At 51.6% G+C, this 14,651-nt stretch overlaps 1 protein-coding gene across 1 annotated transcript; it reads left to right on the forward strand.

The window, feature by feature from the left end:
- The first annotated feature begins 6,798 nt into the window (after positions 1-6,798).
- SLC25A42 (solute carrier family 25, member 42) lies at positions 6,799-13,462 on the forward strand. The gene is made up of 7 exons (XM_010146531.1): positions 6,799-6,922; positions 8,007-8,118; positions 10,348-10,373; positions 11,111-11,277; positions 11,904-12,020; positions 12,508-12,659; positions 13,046-13,462. The coding sequence occupies exons 1-7, from the start codon at positions 6,839-6,841 to the stop codon at positions 13,369-13,371; spliced, it is 984 nt and encodes a 327-aa protein (XP_010144833.1). The 5' UTR covers positions 6,799-6,838; the 3' UTR covers positions 13,372-13,462.
- The last annotated feature ends 1,189 nt before the right edge of the window (positions 13,463-14,651 follow it).

The following is a 14,651-nucleotide window of genomic DNA, read 5'->3' on the forward strand; positions in this document are numbered from 1 at the left end:
TTCCGGCAGGGGAGTTTTACCTCTTGAGAGCACAGCAGTTTGAGTCAGGAGCTGCGATAACTTCTTTTGGCTTGACCCGCAGCCGTAGCGAGCGCGCTGACTTCGGCAGACTCAGCTGCGCGTGCCTGTGTCGGGCACGTCTGGTGTGTGAGCACCAAGGCAGCCCCGAGTGTATGGTTATGCGGTGAAGCAGATGGGTTTGGTACAGGTCAGACAGGTTTGCTGTTAGAAAAAAGCTCAGGAACAGGGAATAATTTTCTTCTAGTAACTTTGCTGCTGGCTGTAGGAAGATGCGTTCAGGTTTGTACCTTCCCTCTGAGAAAGCGATACCAATCCTCACGCTGCAGTGCTGTTCTCTGCCTTCCCTGTGATCCCTAAGTGTTCCTGGGAGCTGTCTTGGGAAGGGAGATTCCTTTGTGTGCTGTATGGTAAGGTGAATTGAAACACAACCAGCTTACTCCAGGTCACAAAAGGAGCGTCAGAGGAGCTCTCAGCTCCCTCGTTGTGTTGAAATCCGCTGCTCCTCGCTGTTGCAGTTAACGATGGTGTGTCCGTGGCGTGTCCTAGTGCTGCTGAGCCCCCGGCACCGAAGACTGTTGGAATCTGCAATGCTTTGGCCAAGCAGAGTTGATGCTTGACTTTGCATGGATTTGTGTCTGATTTAGGGTACAGCAGACAGCGGGGTGGGTAACTCGCAGTCCAGCATGAGTCCGTAGCATTAACATGGAAAGCATCGCCGTTAGGAAACGATGCTGGCTTGGCACACTTGTGGGTCCTTCTGCTCAAGGTAGAAGATTTTCCTTCTTTATTTTTCCTTTTTGTTTTATAGGCAATTGGAACTGCTGGGGTTTTAGAGCAGAGATCATAATTATCCGTTACTGTGTTGAAATAGCTCCTGGCAGAGATTGCTGGTGTATTGACTGGGGGTTGCCTGTGTTGCAGACAATCTCGGTTTGCGTTCAAAAGTTGCATCTGTTGGGAGCTGTCACTTGGGGACCTCCTGTGTGCCTGTGGTGACAGTCAGGTGAGTATCTCATGGATCCGCTGATGGGAAAGCCTGTATTTGCACGGCCCTGCAAGAGGCCTGCTGACCCAGAGGTCATATATAATATTTTAGTGTCCTTTCTTATATGACGTTACCTCTGAGAAATAGTTTTTGAGGGGAGTGTTCAGGCTCTCCAAGCTGGGAGGACGCCTGGGGCTTTGTGCGTGTGGTCGTTTTATTTGGTTTCCCACCTCCTGTTCCTGAAGGAAGGGGGTTGCTGGCTGACAAATGGCCCTGTGATTCAGGCCCCTTGTTCACATGCTCCCTTCTCCCTCAGATAAAGCTGTTACCTGGCTTGCAGATGAGAACTGCTCTGCAGTTTCTGGCCGTGGAAAGCACGGTTGAGGAGTTCCCAGCAACAGTCGTCATTCAGCAGCTGAAGAATGAAGCACTGGTTTTCCTTGCCCAGATTTCCCTGCTCGGTGGCTCGTGCCTACCTTCCAGGCTTGGCTCGGAATGCACCTCCCCTGGATGCCTCTGAATAATACAGCTGGCTCTGCCAGCAGAGGTGGAGGTTTAATCGGCCCCCGGGGTTCAGCACCTGGCTCAGCTCAGATCAGATGGTCGAAAACCACGCAAAGCAGTTGCGCCTCATCCTCAGTTTTGTGGCAGACTTGAGTTGTCTCTGGCCCAGGGAGGCAGGAGCGGCCTTTATTCTGTACTTTGCAGCTCAGGAAGCATGTAAAAACGATTAAACTCTTCCAGATACTGTCAAATAGAGAGTCTCTTAGTGAAACCGTCATTGGTTCGTTAAAACCGTGCTACCAGTTCCTGTACAGACCCTGAAAGGAAGACCGGGCTCTTCACGGCTGCTGCTTCGGGATCGGGTCTGAGCCGCAAGACGAGTGTGACTGAAGAGAGTTGGGTCTGCAGGGCATATCTGGGGTTGGTTTTTAACAGCTTGATCAAACTGGAGGGCGAAGATGGACCTCACGGGGCCATCTAGTTATAGTTCCTCCCTCACTTCTGAGTGTTTCAGCCCTTTTGCTCCAAGGGTGAGTTGGGAGCTGCAGGCGTCTCGGCTCTTGCCACATCCCTCCCGCTGTCAGGCTCAGTCGCTCACTTTAACAATCGAAGGAAACCTAATTGAGCAACTTCCCTGGATACTGTTTAACTTCAGCCGGCTGGGAACTCAGTGTTTCTGCAGGAATTCCCTTGGGTTTCGTTTTTCCTAAGGGAATGGTAGGCCTTATTCGTGGTGCTAACATGCTGAAGGGAGGAGGACTGGGACCTGGACAGCTGTGGAGCAACGAGAGGGGCTGGCATGGCTGAACGGGCTGGCTCAAGTGACTGAATGAAAGCCTGCCCCCGAAGTGCCCCGTGACCCCCCCCGCTCGCGTGCCGGTGCTGCCAGTGAGCTGTATGGCGGGTGCTGTACACAGCTCCCCGTTACTGATTTGAAAAGTTCCGACTTCCCGTGCGTGCCCTGTTCTGCCTCCTCAGCAGCCGTCGCCCATCCCTGGGTTTGGTAACGACGAGAGGGATGTGGGGAGCAGGACGGAGGTTCTGCCCATCGTAGGAACGCTGTGCGTGCTGTGGGCATGGCGTGGGAGCGGCTGTGGCTGTGCCGCAGCCTGTCTGTTGGGGCACTCCCGTGTCCAGGGCTCCAAGTGACGTTTGTCATTACTGCCGGGCTTGTCCAAGGAAAAAGCAAACACTCCGGAGCAAAGAGCTGCCGTCGGGTTCAGATAGCTGCTGGTGCTGTTTGCTTTGCAGTGCATCTGCTGTTCTTGCTGGATAGATGGTATTCCTTCAGAAACCTTGGTGTTTCGTGACAGGTCTAAATTCCACCGGAGAACGTGGGATAAACATGTTTTTTCAGCAGCAACACGTTGCAGGCCAGGCACTGGGCTGGATGCCCAGGTTCTGCTTACCTAAGAACATCAGAGCTGTAATGACTAGGTCTGCTTTTGCAGCTAAGGTATTTTCTGTTAACAGGGAGTTCCAGGTCTGTCCAGGTGTTGGCAGAACAGGAGTGGCTGGGATGTTAGGGAAGCCTGGAGAGGATGGGTGACTTCTGCCTCCATCAGCTGGGGGCTTTGTGCAGAGCCCAGACCTTCCCGCTGCTCCTGGAAGTTGATCTGCTACGGGAAAGCATGTGTAGCTGGTAAAATACCCAAAGGAGGGATTTTTGGGCAGTTGTGCTGTAAGAATGGGAAGTCAAACTTTTCAGTAAGGTTTAATTTTGGAATATGGGAATGCGTAATAATCCGCAAGCCTTGACGTCCGCGAGGTGACTTTAATTGCCCACAGCCCAGCTGGAAAACTTGTGCGTAGTTCTTGGTTGTGATGTGACCTCTGACACTCGTTGGCTCTTCTGCTGAGGAACTAATTATTTTAGGACTGTGTAATTGAAAGTATGTTCAAATGAAACAGCTGAAGTCGTGACTGGATTCACAAGTTGCTTGGACAGCTAGTGCGGTTCTTCCTCTGAGCTCTACCCCCCTTGGGGCAATGAACTGGCACCTGCCTCTGCGACGGCTTCCTGGTAGGTTGCTTTTATCATCTGAATAACTTGATTCTGCCTCGCCTGTCCTTTTAATCAAAATCACCACCAAGAGCAGCAGAATGCCTGACTCGTCAGGGAGTCAGCTTGACAGCTTGATCGAACCTGCTCAGGTATTCATTAAGTGCCGTTAGAGAGAGCCGGGGGGTGGAAGGGAAGGGCTAATGCTGCTCTAGGTTTTCACGTGCAGAGCATGTCCTTTGCATCTCGGGGAGCGCAGGGAGTGAAGCTGGGTTTAGCGCACAGATGTCTCCGCAGCTGCTCGAGCGTGGGCAGGATACCGAGAAAGAGTCCCAGGGCTCGGAGGACCATCACACTGCAGCCAGGTTCTTGGGTTTATCTGAGATGCCGCTGCCAGAAACGAAGGGCCTGAGCCCCCCTCTCCGTAACTTGGTAGTTACCTGCCTGTGAATTAGCACGGCTAGATGACCGGCAGTGCTTTCTGCTGGAGCTGAAACTGGATGCCGGAGTAAGTTCTTTGTCCTCTCAATAAACTATCCCGGATTTTGCTGTAATTTAATGTTACTGGTTAAATCCCTCTAACTTTTGAACCGGCCTTTGCCAGCAATTCTGCTTTCCGATTACGTGTTCTTGTAGGGGAATGGTTGCTCTCCAGCCTGTGGTGCTGAGGAGGCTGAGCCAGACATGTGACAAGGACTCGCGTACCTACAGTTTAAACAGCCCAGAAGTGTGTCATCAACCAAATGAATCTGTCCCACCGCTGGTATTTCTCGTTTCCTGTGTAAACGTGATGGCTCTGTGCACAGCTATAAACCCACAAGGATTTACAAAGCCATCCAGCTGCTCCCTGTGGGGTTGCTGGGGGTTAGCTAACAAGCGAGCGGGGTGGCTGGCTGTGTGAAAGAGCGGCTGGCTTCTACCAGCCCGGCGCTGCGCGCTCTACGCGTGTTGGTCATAACGGCCAGAACGATCCCTCGACCTCAGAGCCCAGCCCAGCTCCAGAATAAAACACAACCGCGTTGCCTTGCAGAGGGCAAGCGTGAGCAGAAGTAGTAAGTGCTGGGTTTACATCTGAACCTCTGAAGCTTAGAGCCTGTGTTCACGTAGAGCACATGGGCGGGTTTAGTACAACTTGGTATGTCAGACTGAGCGTGTAGACGGGGGTTCGCAAGGTCGGTGGCACTGACAATAAAAATATCCCTGAAGGGCATCAAAGAGAATATTGTGGAGTAGGTGGACATCCTCCTCGTGCGTGGCTGCTCCCAAATAAGTCCAGCCTCAACAACATCAGTCTGGGTTTTAAAATTCCCTGGTAGTCATCTCTTTCTCAGCCGTCTTCAGAACCGCGTTTGAAAATAAAGCTGCATGCCTGAGCTCTTTGGCATGATTTCTATTTCGGTGGGTCTATTTTTGGTAGGGATAAATCTGATATTGTGACCTACATTTCTGTATTTGCCAAAGCCAGGGCTAATATCTCTGTATCTGCCTGTGACTTCTCTCATGCCTTTGCTGAAAGGCATTGCTCTGCAGTACATTCCCAGGTACGTGAGATACGGAAAGGAAGTAACTGCAGAGAGTAATTAGAAATAACCAGCAGTCCGTCTCCTTCAGAATAATGTACTGAAATGCTCTGCCCCGAGGTGTTCGGAGTCACCTTCTGTCTTCATCCTCAGGGAGGTTTTGTTCACATGGGCTGATGTCACCAAGCTTCCCGGGCAGAGCTTTTCAGGTGCAAACACTGGTGCTGCTTGGGTCATGCTTTGGTCTATCAGATGTTCATTAAAACTTTGAGTTATCGCTCTCTGAGCCTCATCCTGTTCGAAAACACCCTCAGGAGTTGTAAACATGTTGATCCGTGTCTCCCCAAGGCTCTAGCAAGTGATGTCTGGCATGAAAGATACCCAGGTGTGTTTGTCCTCCCTGGGACTAAGTGCACGGGTCACGCGTGACTTCCTCATTGCGACTCGGTCGGGCACGAGTGCAGACAAGGCCGAGCTGCCTCTGGCTTTCTGTTAGCGTCTTGGCTGCAAACAAGGGGTTTGAAAGTGAAGCCTGGCGCTAATTTATGAGAGCGATGTGGGGAAAAGAACAGATCAGCAAGTATGAGAGGTGCTGACAAGCATATAACGTCTAGAGATTGTTAAAAAGGGAAAAAAGCCTTCGGAGGGTCTTTCCAAGCGGGCACGCTGCTGTGCCTGAGGTTTGCTGGGCATCCGAGTGGGGCAGGGGTGAAGCAGCTTGCCGGAGGACACGTGAGAAGCCTGTGGCAGAACTTGGGAGCGAGTTGGGAATTCAGATTTCCTAATGCCACATTCCTTGAAAGGGAAGTGGGGCTGTTTGAGCAGGCTTGTGGCTTCGAAGCCTGAACTCGGGTTCCATGCCCTGTTTGTGGTTGGATTCAGAACTCCGGGAGGCCGCTCTTTGGTCTAAACTCGTTTTTTTTTGAACTTGAGCTCTTTCATTTCTGTATATTTAAGGATGAAAAAATTGCATCATACAAAGCAGAAATGTTAGGAGGATCGATGCAAAAGCAAGAGCTACTATTTAAGCATTATCTCTGCATTTATACTCTGCAGCTAAGGTGAGGCTGACCTGGCCTTCCACGAGGGCAGTGAGAGCATGTGACAGCAAGAAGCGGCTGTGCAAGCTGCGCTGGGTCACCAGCTACACGCACGCCTGCCTGGCGACTGTCCGAGTTCCGAAGTCGCTGCTGTCGGCCAACCCGCCAGCCTCAGCAGCAGCACGGCCTCCGTGGCACGTGTGAGGCACTGGACTTCTCTTCCCGAAAGTGACCTCCAACTGCTCATGGCAGGCTTTTGGGACTCAGCGCTGGGACTGGTTTTTTCCATTTTCTAGGGCTGGGTTTTAAGTTCCTGCATGCCTTCTCCGGTGTCGAGATGCGCAGCAGTCAGGCTGAGGAGCAGCCAAAATCCTCACTGCGAGGAGTGGAAGAGCACAGAGCAGGATCTGATCCTTCTCTCTAGAAACTATGGATGTTTTGATGTTGTAACTTGCAGCTGAGTTCCTTGTGGGCTGAAAAGAGTGAATTTGGTTGACACGGGTTTTTACATGGCTCCAAAGTACTCCCGCGCACATGCCCTGGCACCTCAAAGGAAGGAACAGGCACTTGGACCTCAGAACACCCTCATCTGGGCACTCAGGGAAGGGTTTTCCTGCCGAAAATGGCCCTGGGGGTCGATTGCTCCTCCTTGCCATCCAAGCTTTTCATTAACTGCGTATTCCTACTTGGGACACTAACTCTCGCTTCGTTCTTGTTTCCAGTTTAGGAGCCGTAGCTCTCCTGCCCACTTGTGACTGCAACTGGTATGGGTAATGGTGTGAGAGAAGGTCAAGTGGATTCCAAACGGCAGGATGCGGAGCCAAATGCATCAGCCCACCTTCCATCAGAGGTAAGAGCCGGAGATTGTTGGGGATATGCAGTGGGTTCGAATGAAGAGCTGCCTGGCTGCTCCAGGCGGTAAGCAGCTCGCTGGGATTTGAGCTGTGGAGTCCTGAAAGAGCTGCAGTATACGTGCAGGTCACGTAGCGCGTGACACTGGCTTTCCCTGAGGATAGCCAAGCGGTTCCCGCCCTCTGGGAAGAGGGTGAGACGGCTCCCGGCTGACAGACAGGCAGGGCTGCGTTCCTTGGTCAAGGTTATGCCGTGTTATGTCTTCAGAGGCAGAGCTGGGAAGAGAGCCGTAAGGCTGGGCTTCTCTGCTCCTGCTGCTTTTACTAGTCTCTTGTCAGAAACGCGGGACGAGGCACCGAACCTTGATCTGATTAGGCCAAAACTCGGGCTGAAGTTCGCGCAGTGCTGCCCTTGCATGGCTACCCTTGCGTTTTAGCACCAGGCAGGCCAAGATTGAAATGGAAAATTGAACCGAACCGTATCTTTTGGTAATAAACATTAACTTTTTAGCTGTGAAACATTCTGAAAAGAGAAAAAAGTTAGCCCTTGTTTTCCATGAAAACACAAAGCATATCAAAAATTAACATTCTTAAGCCTTATCTTGACTTGTCCTTCTGTCCGTAACCCCCATGGTGTTAGATGTCAAGTCACTGACTTTCTGCCACGCCGTGGCAGGAATGTCAGTAACAGAACCACTTCCATTCCGTTTATCGTAGTAGGAAACCTACCTTGTTTTATTCTTAGGATCTTGGGAACAATGTGGAAATCAGGTTTGTGTGTTCTTGGAAGGGCAGGAAAGGAGCTTTCCTTGTGTACATGGCCAGGTCGAGAGGAGGTAGTGGGTGAGCTTCTAGGAATCTTAACAGGGGGAAAACAGTAGATGTGCGAGGTGGCAGCTCTTGGAACTTTGCCTCTTGGCAGACAAATCTAAGCTTTGTTCTTCATGATCTGACCAGCAATTGGTCGTGCTTGAATTTTTTTGACCTAAGTCCTTGAGAGGGGGCAAATGCTGCAGCAGAGGTAAAATATTATGGCTTTTGCTGAAGATTGACTGTTGGATACTGAACAATGCTTTGTTCCAGGGTAACCAGGAGCAAAAGAAAGTGCTCAACTCCCTGATGTCTGGTGCACTGGCTGGTGCTGTTGCTAAAACTGCAGTAGCTCCACTGGATAGGACAAAAATCATGTTCCAAGGTGAGTCCCACTGGCTTTTGCAAAATGCTCTTTCTCTATTGTTAGCAGAATCCAAACCAGCGTCCCTGACCTGCTCAGCCTGATCTCCAGTGCTTTGCCCTCCTTTCGCCTGCAACAACGGAATAGCCACACTGCCACAACGGGTGGAGTCTGAAACCTCTTGGTTGATCCTTGGCGGGATTTTTGCGGGTGCCACTCAGCCCTGCGTCTGGCCCGTGCTGTTGCATCGAGTCTCGTGGCTGTCGGTGAGGGCGGTGCTCTTCCAGTGTAACGCGGATGCACTGTATCACTGGTTGGAGATGATTCCTGTGGCCTCTGACCGGTGGCTGGCCACGTGTATCCTGTGACACGGAGAGTTCTGGAGTGCGGAGTGAATAGACGCTGTACAGGGAGCTCAGGATTTCTGTGCCTGTCCCGTTTGGAGAAGTAAGGTGGGGAGGAGCAGTGTGAGGCGATGTGGTGACACTGGAAGGAGGTCACTGAGCTGTTGGGGTTTCTTGCCAAGGGCTGGATGCCAGGCTGTGCTGGCAGATATACCCACGGTCGCTTCCACTGCGAGCTGTGCTGGATTCCGGCCGAATCACTTGGGCGGAAGTTAACTGTGAGAAGTTCCGCAGGAAGCAGTGTACCTGGCGTGGAGGACTAAGCCCTCTTCGGAGCCTGGAAAGTAACTGGAAATGAAATTCAGCTCATTGGAATCGAAAATTCTCACGTGTTTAGTGGGGTCTGGGGTTCTGCGCACCGTGGGCGCTGCTCAGTTCCCCCGTTTCAGGGCAGGAGCTCGGCGACGTGATTGTCCAAAGGCAGGAGCGCAGGCAGATAATCCACTGGCCATTGGGTGAGGCCAAGCATTTTAAATCTGGTTGGCATCCCCGATTAAATGAATTGGGTGGGTTTAATCTAATCCCTGGAGGAGATTTAATTGTGAATTGACTTTCATTTGACATGATTTTCATTCTCAGCGTGGCAGGGGCTGAGGTCTGGAAGAGTGGGGATATAGATCAGGGAGCTCAGGCCTGGCCGCAGGCTGGGGTTGCGTCTGTGACCAGATGCTTGCGCAGCAGTGAGTACGTGCTGTGCTTTCTTGCCAGCACAAACACGAGTTCATCTGAGGTTGGAAGTGTCTGGGTCAGAGGTGAAATGGAAACGGCAGAACTGGGGTGAGGCAACAGCTGGTGGTATAAATCACCTTGAGTTTGTACAGGGCTGCATTCATGGAGAGACCTGTTTGGTTTGGCCTGTTGAAGGGCCACGCTGCAAAGGATGATTGGAACTGCCCATTCTGACCAACTTCTTAATACCAAATGGATTTCTTCGTCTCTCGTTCTCCTAAGGGTTTTTGCTCTGGGGCCTCTTCTCTGCCTGTGAAGAGGGAAGGCGTCTGTGGGTGGTAGGAGCTGGGAAGGTTGTCCCTCCGACTAGAGCCTGAAGAGTTCCCTGTGGGAGAGGGAAAGGAGCTCTTTCCCATTGCAGAGCAGCTGCAACTGGTTACTGAGGTGGTTTATTTCTAGCCAAAAGTGTTGAATTGCATAAAGGAGCAGCGTGGTGAAGATGGATTTGCGTGCGATTGTTTGATACGCTTGAGAGGTTACCAGTCTTGGGGTTTGAAAGAAACTGCAGTAGACACTTAATTGGAGCTGTGTTTCGTTAGCATCGCTGTCCGGGCATTAGCCTGGGTTTCCTTCCCGCTGCAGGAGCATCACAAAGCAGAGCTGCTCTGCACCAAGTCAGTCTGGCCTCCAGCTGCCGGGTGCCGGGCACGGTTAAAGAGCTGCTCTCACCTTGGATGGGTGAGAGGAAAGAAACGGCTGCCCGTCTGAGCTCTATTGGGATGAGGCCAGCCTTGCGTGGAGCCTCGCTGAACAGACCCGCTCGTTGCTGGATTCCGGCATTCGGCTGGAACCGGTGTGTGGAAATGCTCTGCTAAAACAACTGCTGGGTGCAGTTCGGGGGCTTCGTAATTGTTTTAATTTATTCATTTATTTTTAGTGCTTTAAAGTATTTCTATGTGATAGAAACTGCATGTTTTCAAAACAGTAGGTGGAAAAATGCTGAAGAGGGTTTGGGAACACTTACCTGTGGAAAGCCTCTGTTTACTATAAGGAATCCCTATTTTCTCTCATATTAGTTCTTTTGCTTCTATTTCTATCCCTTGGATAAAAGCCTGCATGCTTTACTTGATCCACCTAAACGTACTGCGAGACCTAATGCTCATTTTTTTCTTTTCAGTGTCTTCAAAAAGATTTTCTGCCAAGGTGAGGTGATGTGTCTGTCTCCTGTTGACCTCAAGTGTTTGATTAATGGTGGTAACAGCCCTAACAGCCCCTTTGGTTTGTACTTAAATAACTTTTTTGCCTGGGTTTTATTGGCAGCCTCAGTCCTCACTCGTGTTCCAGGTCCTACCTGTGATGGGACAGTAAATGTTGTGGCATGGCTCAGGGCTCTGGTTTTCTTAGGCCTTCTCCTCCAGCAGTGGCTTTGCCCCCCCAGCCACCACTGGAGTTGTTTCCGAGAATATAGAAAATGTGATATGGGAGCCGATGGCTCTCGTGGCCTGCTGGCTGTTTTGTCTTCGTGTGCCTTGTGGCTTTTCCACATGTGCCGTGCTGATACCTGCAACCCGAATGTTTCTGTCTTATGCTAAGGAGATCAGTTTGGGCTGAGAAATGGTTTGTGCAAACAGCAGTCCAGCTCTGTGCCTTGCCCTGGGAGGGAAAATGAAGGTGTCTTGAATGTGAAACTGTCTCCCTGACTCCGGTTCTCTTTCGCTGCAATGGATCTGGTTCAGCCTCCCCAGAGAAGGCGCTTTAGTTGTCTTGCTCTGGCTGGAGTCAGGGTTGCGAGCGTAAACAGCTGATAGCAGCTTACCGTGATTGGGGTGGGAAGGAGGATTTGGAGAGGTTAAGCTATAGGGTCACCTTTTCCCCCCTCTATTGTTTGGACTCCCTCTTATCATGATCTCCCTGTCTGACCTTTGATCTGCTGCCTGCAGGAAGCTTACAGGCTGATTTATCGCACCTACCTCAACGAAGGCTTCTGGAGTCTCTGGCGAGGGAACTCAGCCACCATGGTCCGTGTGATCCCTTACGCTGCCATCCAGTTCTGTGCGCATGAAGAGTACAAGCAGCTCCTGGGGAGTTACTACGGCTTCCAGGGAAAGTAAGATGCAGCGTGGCTTTGATCCTTGCAGAGGAGGATGGAGCAGTTGGTGGGACCGTAGATTGGAGGGAGGATGGAGCATGTTTCTCTGCTTTGTGCAGGCCTGCTGGGCTGAAAGCTGTGGTAGAGAGCTGTGATGGCTTCGCAGAGCAGGGGGTGTGGGGGGGCTAAGCAAAGGGCTGGGCTTCTAGTCTTGCACAGGCGAGATCTTTGTGAGAAGACAACCCTGTCTTCTAGAGGCGTGAGCAAGAAGTGGCCTAGACATTGAGTTAGCACTTCCCTGTGCTGAGCGTGGGCAGGCGAAACAAAGAGCTGTTCTTTGCAGGAGAAGCAACAAGATCCAGCCTTGGGCTGTTGTCCAAGCTGTGCGTGTGGCCTGAGTCTCTTGCTCTTGGGCATACGGTGTCCGAGACAGCCCAAGTCAGGCTCGCTGTCCTCAACAGAGATTTTCTCCCTCTTGAATGGCTGTGGCAAACCACAGCTGCTTCAACGCTCACCCACCCGACTCTCCAGTACACAGGCAGGGAAGGGGTTCAGTAGCTGGTAGAGTAGAGCCATCCTCAAAAGTCACGCAGCATTTCCATCTCCAGGTGATCTGTTTGGTCTCTTCTCTCACCTTACTTTAGAGCGCTGACACCCTTTCCTCGATTCATTGCTGGCTCTCTGGCAGGCACAACGGCTGCCATGTTAACCTACCCCTTGGATATGGTCCGTGCCCGAATGGCTGTCACGCCGAAGGAGATGTAAGTGCCTAACGAAAGCAAGTACAAGCACCACGAACAAACGCAGAACCTTCTTTTAAGGTCAGATGACTTTATTCCCGTTTTCTGGGTCACTTCTTGCTCGGAGCCTTTGGTGTAATAAACCTCTTAGTGCTGGGGTCTGAGCACTGATTAAATGACCAGAGTCCTGGTTAGTTGGGCTGGAAGGAGATCGATCCCCAGAGGCCTCACCAGTAAAACCTGCCTGTTGGCTCTTCAGGAGGCCAGCTGGCACGCCGCCTCCGGGAGAGATCTCACAGGCAGGAGAGTGTTGTGACAGGGCTGTAGGAGAGCTGGTGACTGGCCTCTCCGTCTGCAGACCGGCTTCTGCAATCCTTTCTGAGCTCTTTGATGAGCTCAGAGCCAAATTAAGTAATTGCTCATCCTTCAGAAAGTTCTGTTGGAAATATTACTGGTGTGTGCAGTCACTAACCAGCGCAGATTTGGTTTTCCTGTGTCCACATGCTAGGTACAGCAATATTGTTCATGTCTTCATCCGAATCTCCCGAGAGGAAGGATTGAAGACGTTGTATAGGGGATTTACACCAACCATCCTTGGAGTGATTCCGTACGCTGGGCTTAGCTTCTTCACCTACGAGACGCTGAAGAAACTACATGCAGGTAAAGGCAATGTGGTTTGTTTCAAATGAAATGGTCTATCCTTTTGGCCAACTCAGGATGTTTGAATTTGGTGGTACAAGTCCTTTTCTGGCCTTGAGGCCAAGCGCACGGTTCTGTGCCTGCGGAGGACGCCTTGTGCCCTCATCTCCCTGACTCCAGACTGTGAAGAAGGCAAGCTGCAGACAGGCAGTGCCTCTGTCTTGCAGAAGGTGCAAGTCCTGGGTGCAGAGGGACTTGATTACGTCCCAGCTTACCAGCCAACCAAGTTAGGAACAAAATCGCAGGAGTTCTGGCATTCTGCTCTCTTTGGCTCTCAGCCCACTTGACCTTAATCATGTGTTTGTTACAAGAAGCTTTCTACACTCTGCTACTTTCTCTTTCTCTAGATCACAGTGGGAAATTGCAGCCTTCCCCTCCGGAGCGCCTTTTGTTTGGTGCCTGTGCAGGCTTGATTGGCCAGTCAGCTTCTTACCCCCTGGATGTGGTTCGCCGACGAATGCAGACGGCAGGCGTGATGGGACACACGTACAGTTCCATCCTTCTCACCATGCAGGAGATTGTAAGAGAAGAGGGACTAATCCGCGGCTTGTACAAAGGACTCAGCATGAACTGGGTCAAAGGTCCAATTGCAGTGGGAATAAGCTTCACAACGTTTGACCTGACGCAGATCCTTCTCCGTAAATTACAGCACGGCACTAATGTTGAAACGTAGTAGCTTCGTCCCCGCAGCCCTCGCTGGGGAAAAGCAGCACACGTGTAGAAAGGGCAGTGCTAGCGTTCCCTCGACTCTGTACATGCTCTCCTGCAGCTGAGAACTTAACTTTCTCGTTTGTTTGGGTTTTCTGTTGTTGCATTTTTTTTCTTTTTAATGAGCCTCTGAGTTAGCTGGAAACCTCAACCTGCAACCAACTCTTTCCTAAACACAGTTCTTCTTACCATTCTGCAGAGCTGAGTCCTCGAAAGTAGCTGCCTCACCCTTCTGTTTTACTCTCTGAGAGCAGGAGTGGAGCCTCTCAAACAAACTTGTGCTGCTGCTGGCTCCTCACCTGGTCTCTGCGGGCAGATGAAGTGGTGGATGATGGAACAGGAGGACTCGGTGCTGTTGGAATGAATCTGGGCAGTGACTGCTGCTTCTGGTAGGCAGTTCTCAGTTACAGGTTAGCTGGAGGCAGGCTGCCGAGTGCAATAGTCCAGTTAGTCTGTAGGTGTATCCAGATTCCTCTGGCCTGTAAGCGTCGGCCTCTGTAAAACAGGACACGGCCGGACTAAACAGGTCCAGGTCTCCTGTTCTGGAAGCTGAATGTGAGCTCCAGCTGGGAATGCTGCCCGTTTTCAAATGTTCTCCTCCTTTCTGGGGTGAGCTGCATCAGATGTCCCTTCCCTGCAGTGTCCCTCTGAGATTACCAAAGACCGGAGATGGCGGGGAGGGGGAAGGTTCTGCATGGAGCTGTAACTCTCACGTCTGTCAGTGCTGCTGAGCCGAGGCTGCGCCTGGATTCTCACATCGGGTCGAATCGAACCGCAGCAGCGCGCTCGGGCTACCCAAACCCTTCCGTTGCTGTCCTGGTCTTCAAGGCAGCCTTTTCCGAGGGATTTGGCAGGCTGTAGTGGAACATACTTCGAACTTAAGCAGTTTTGTCCTTCAGTATTCTTGTTGCCGCGTTACACACGATGCAAGAAGCAACCGTCTCGGGCGCGCGTGGGACTCGCTGTCCCGGAAGGCTGCTCCCACCGGGGGAATGCAGCCGGGTGGTTGACTCGAGCCACTTCTGAACAACCTCGCTGTCTTGTGGCGCCTGCTGTGTAGGTTGTGTCACCTCCCTTCGTCACACCACATCCAAGCCCACTTGCTTTCATTCCTAGAGTTCTCCTGGACTAACTAGGTCTTTGGGAGAATGGGCTCCACAGCCGGTGTTGTCCCCGCCGACATTGCACCCAGTGCCAATCGTTTGCAGTTGCAATCTGAAAACGAATGGTAACGCACCCTCTGGG

This window comes from Eurypyga helias, unplaced genomic scaffold (assembly GCF_000690775.1).
Source record: "Eurypyga helias isolate BGI_N326 unplaced genomic scaffold, ASM69077v1 scaffold38872, whole genome shotgun sequence".
NCBI lineage: Eukaryota > Metazoa > Chordata > Aves > Eurypygiformes > Eurypygidae > Eurypyga > Eurypyga helias.

Excerpts from the sequence above, each read along its gene's own strand:
- SLC25A42 (XM_010146531.1), top strand. The coding sequence starts at position 6,839 with ATGGGTAATGGTGTGAGAGAAGGTCAAGTGGATTCCAAACGGCAGGAT. Across the intron at positions 6,923-8,006 it reads CAGCCCACCTTCCATCAGAG|GGTAACCAGGAGCAAAAGAA; the intron begins GTAAGAGCCGGA and ends GCTTTGTTCCAG. Across the intron at positions 12,660-13,045 it reads GCTGAAGAAACTACATGCAG|ATCACAGTGGGAAATTGCAG; the intron begins GTAAAGGCAATG and ends CTCTTTCTCTAG.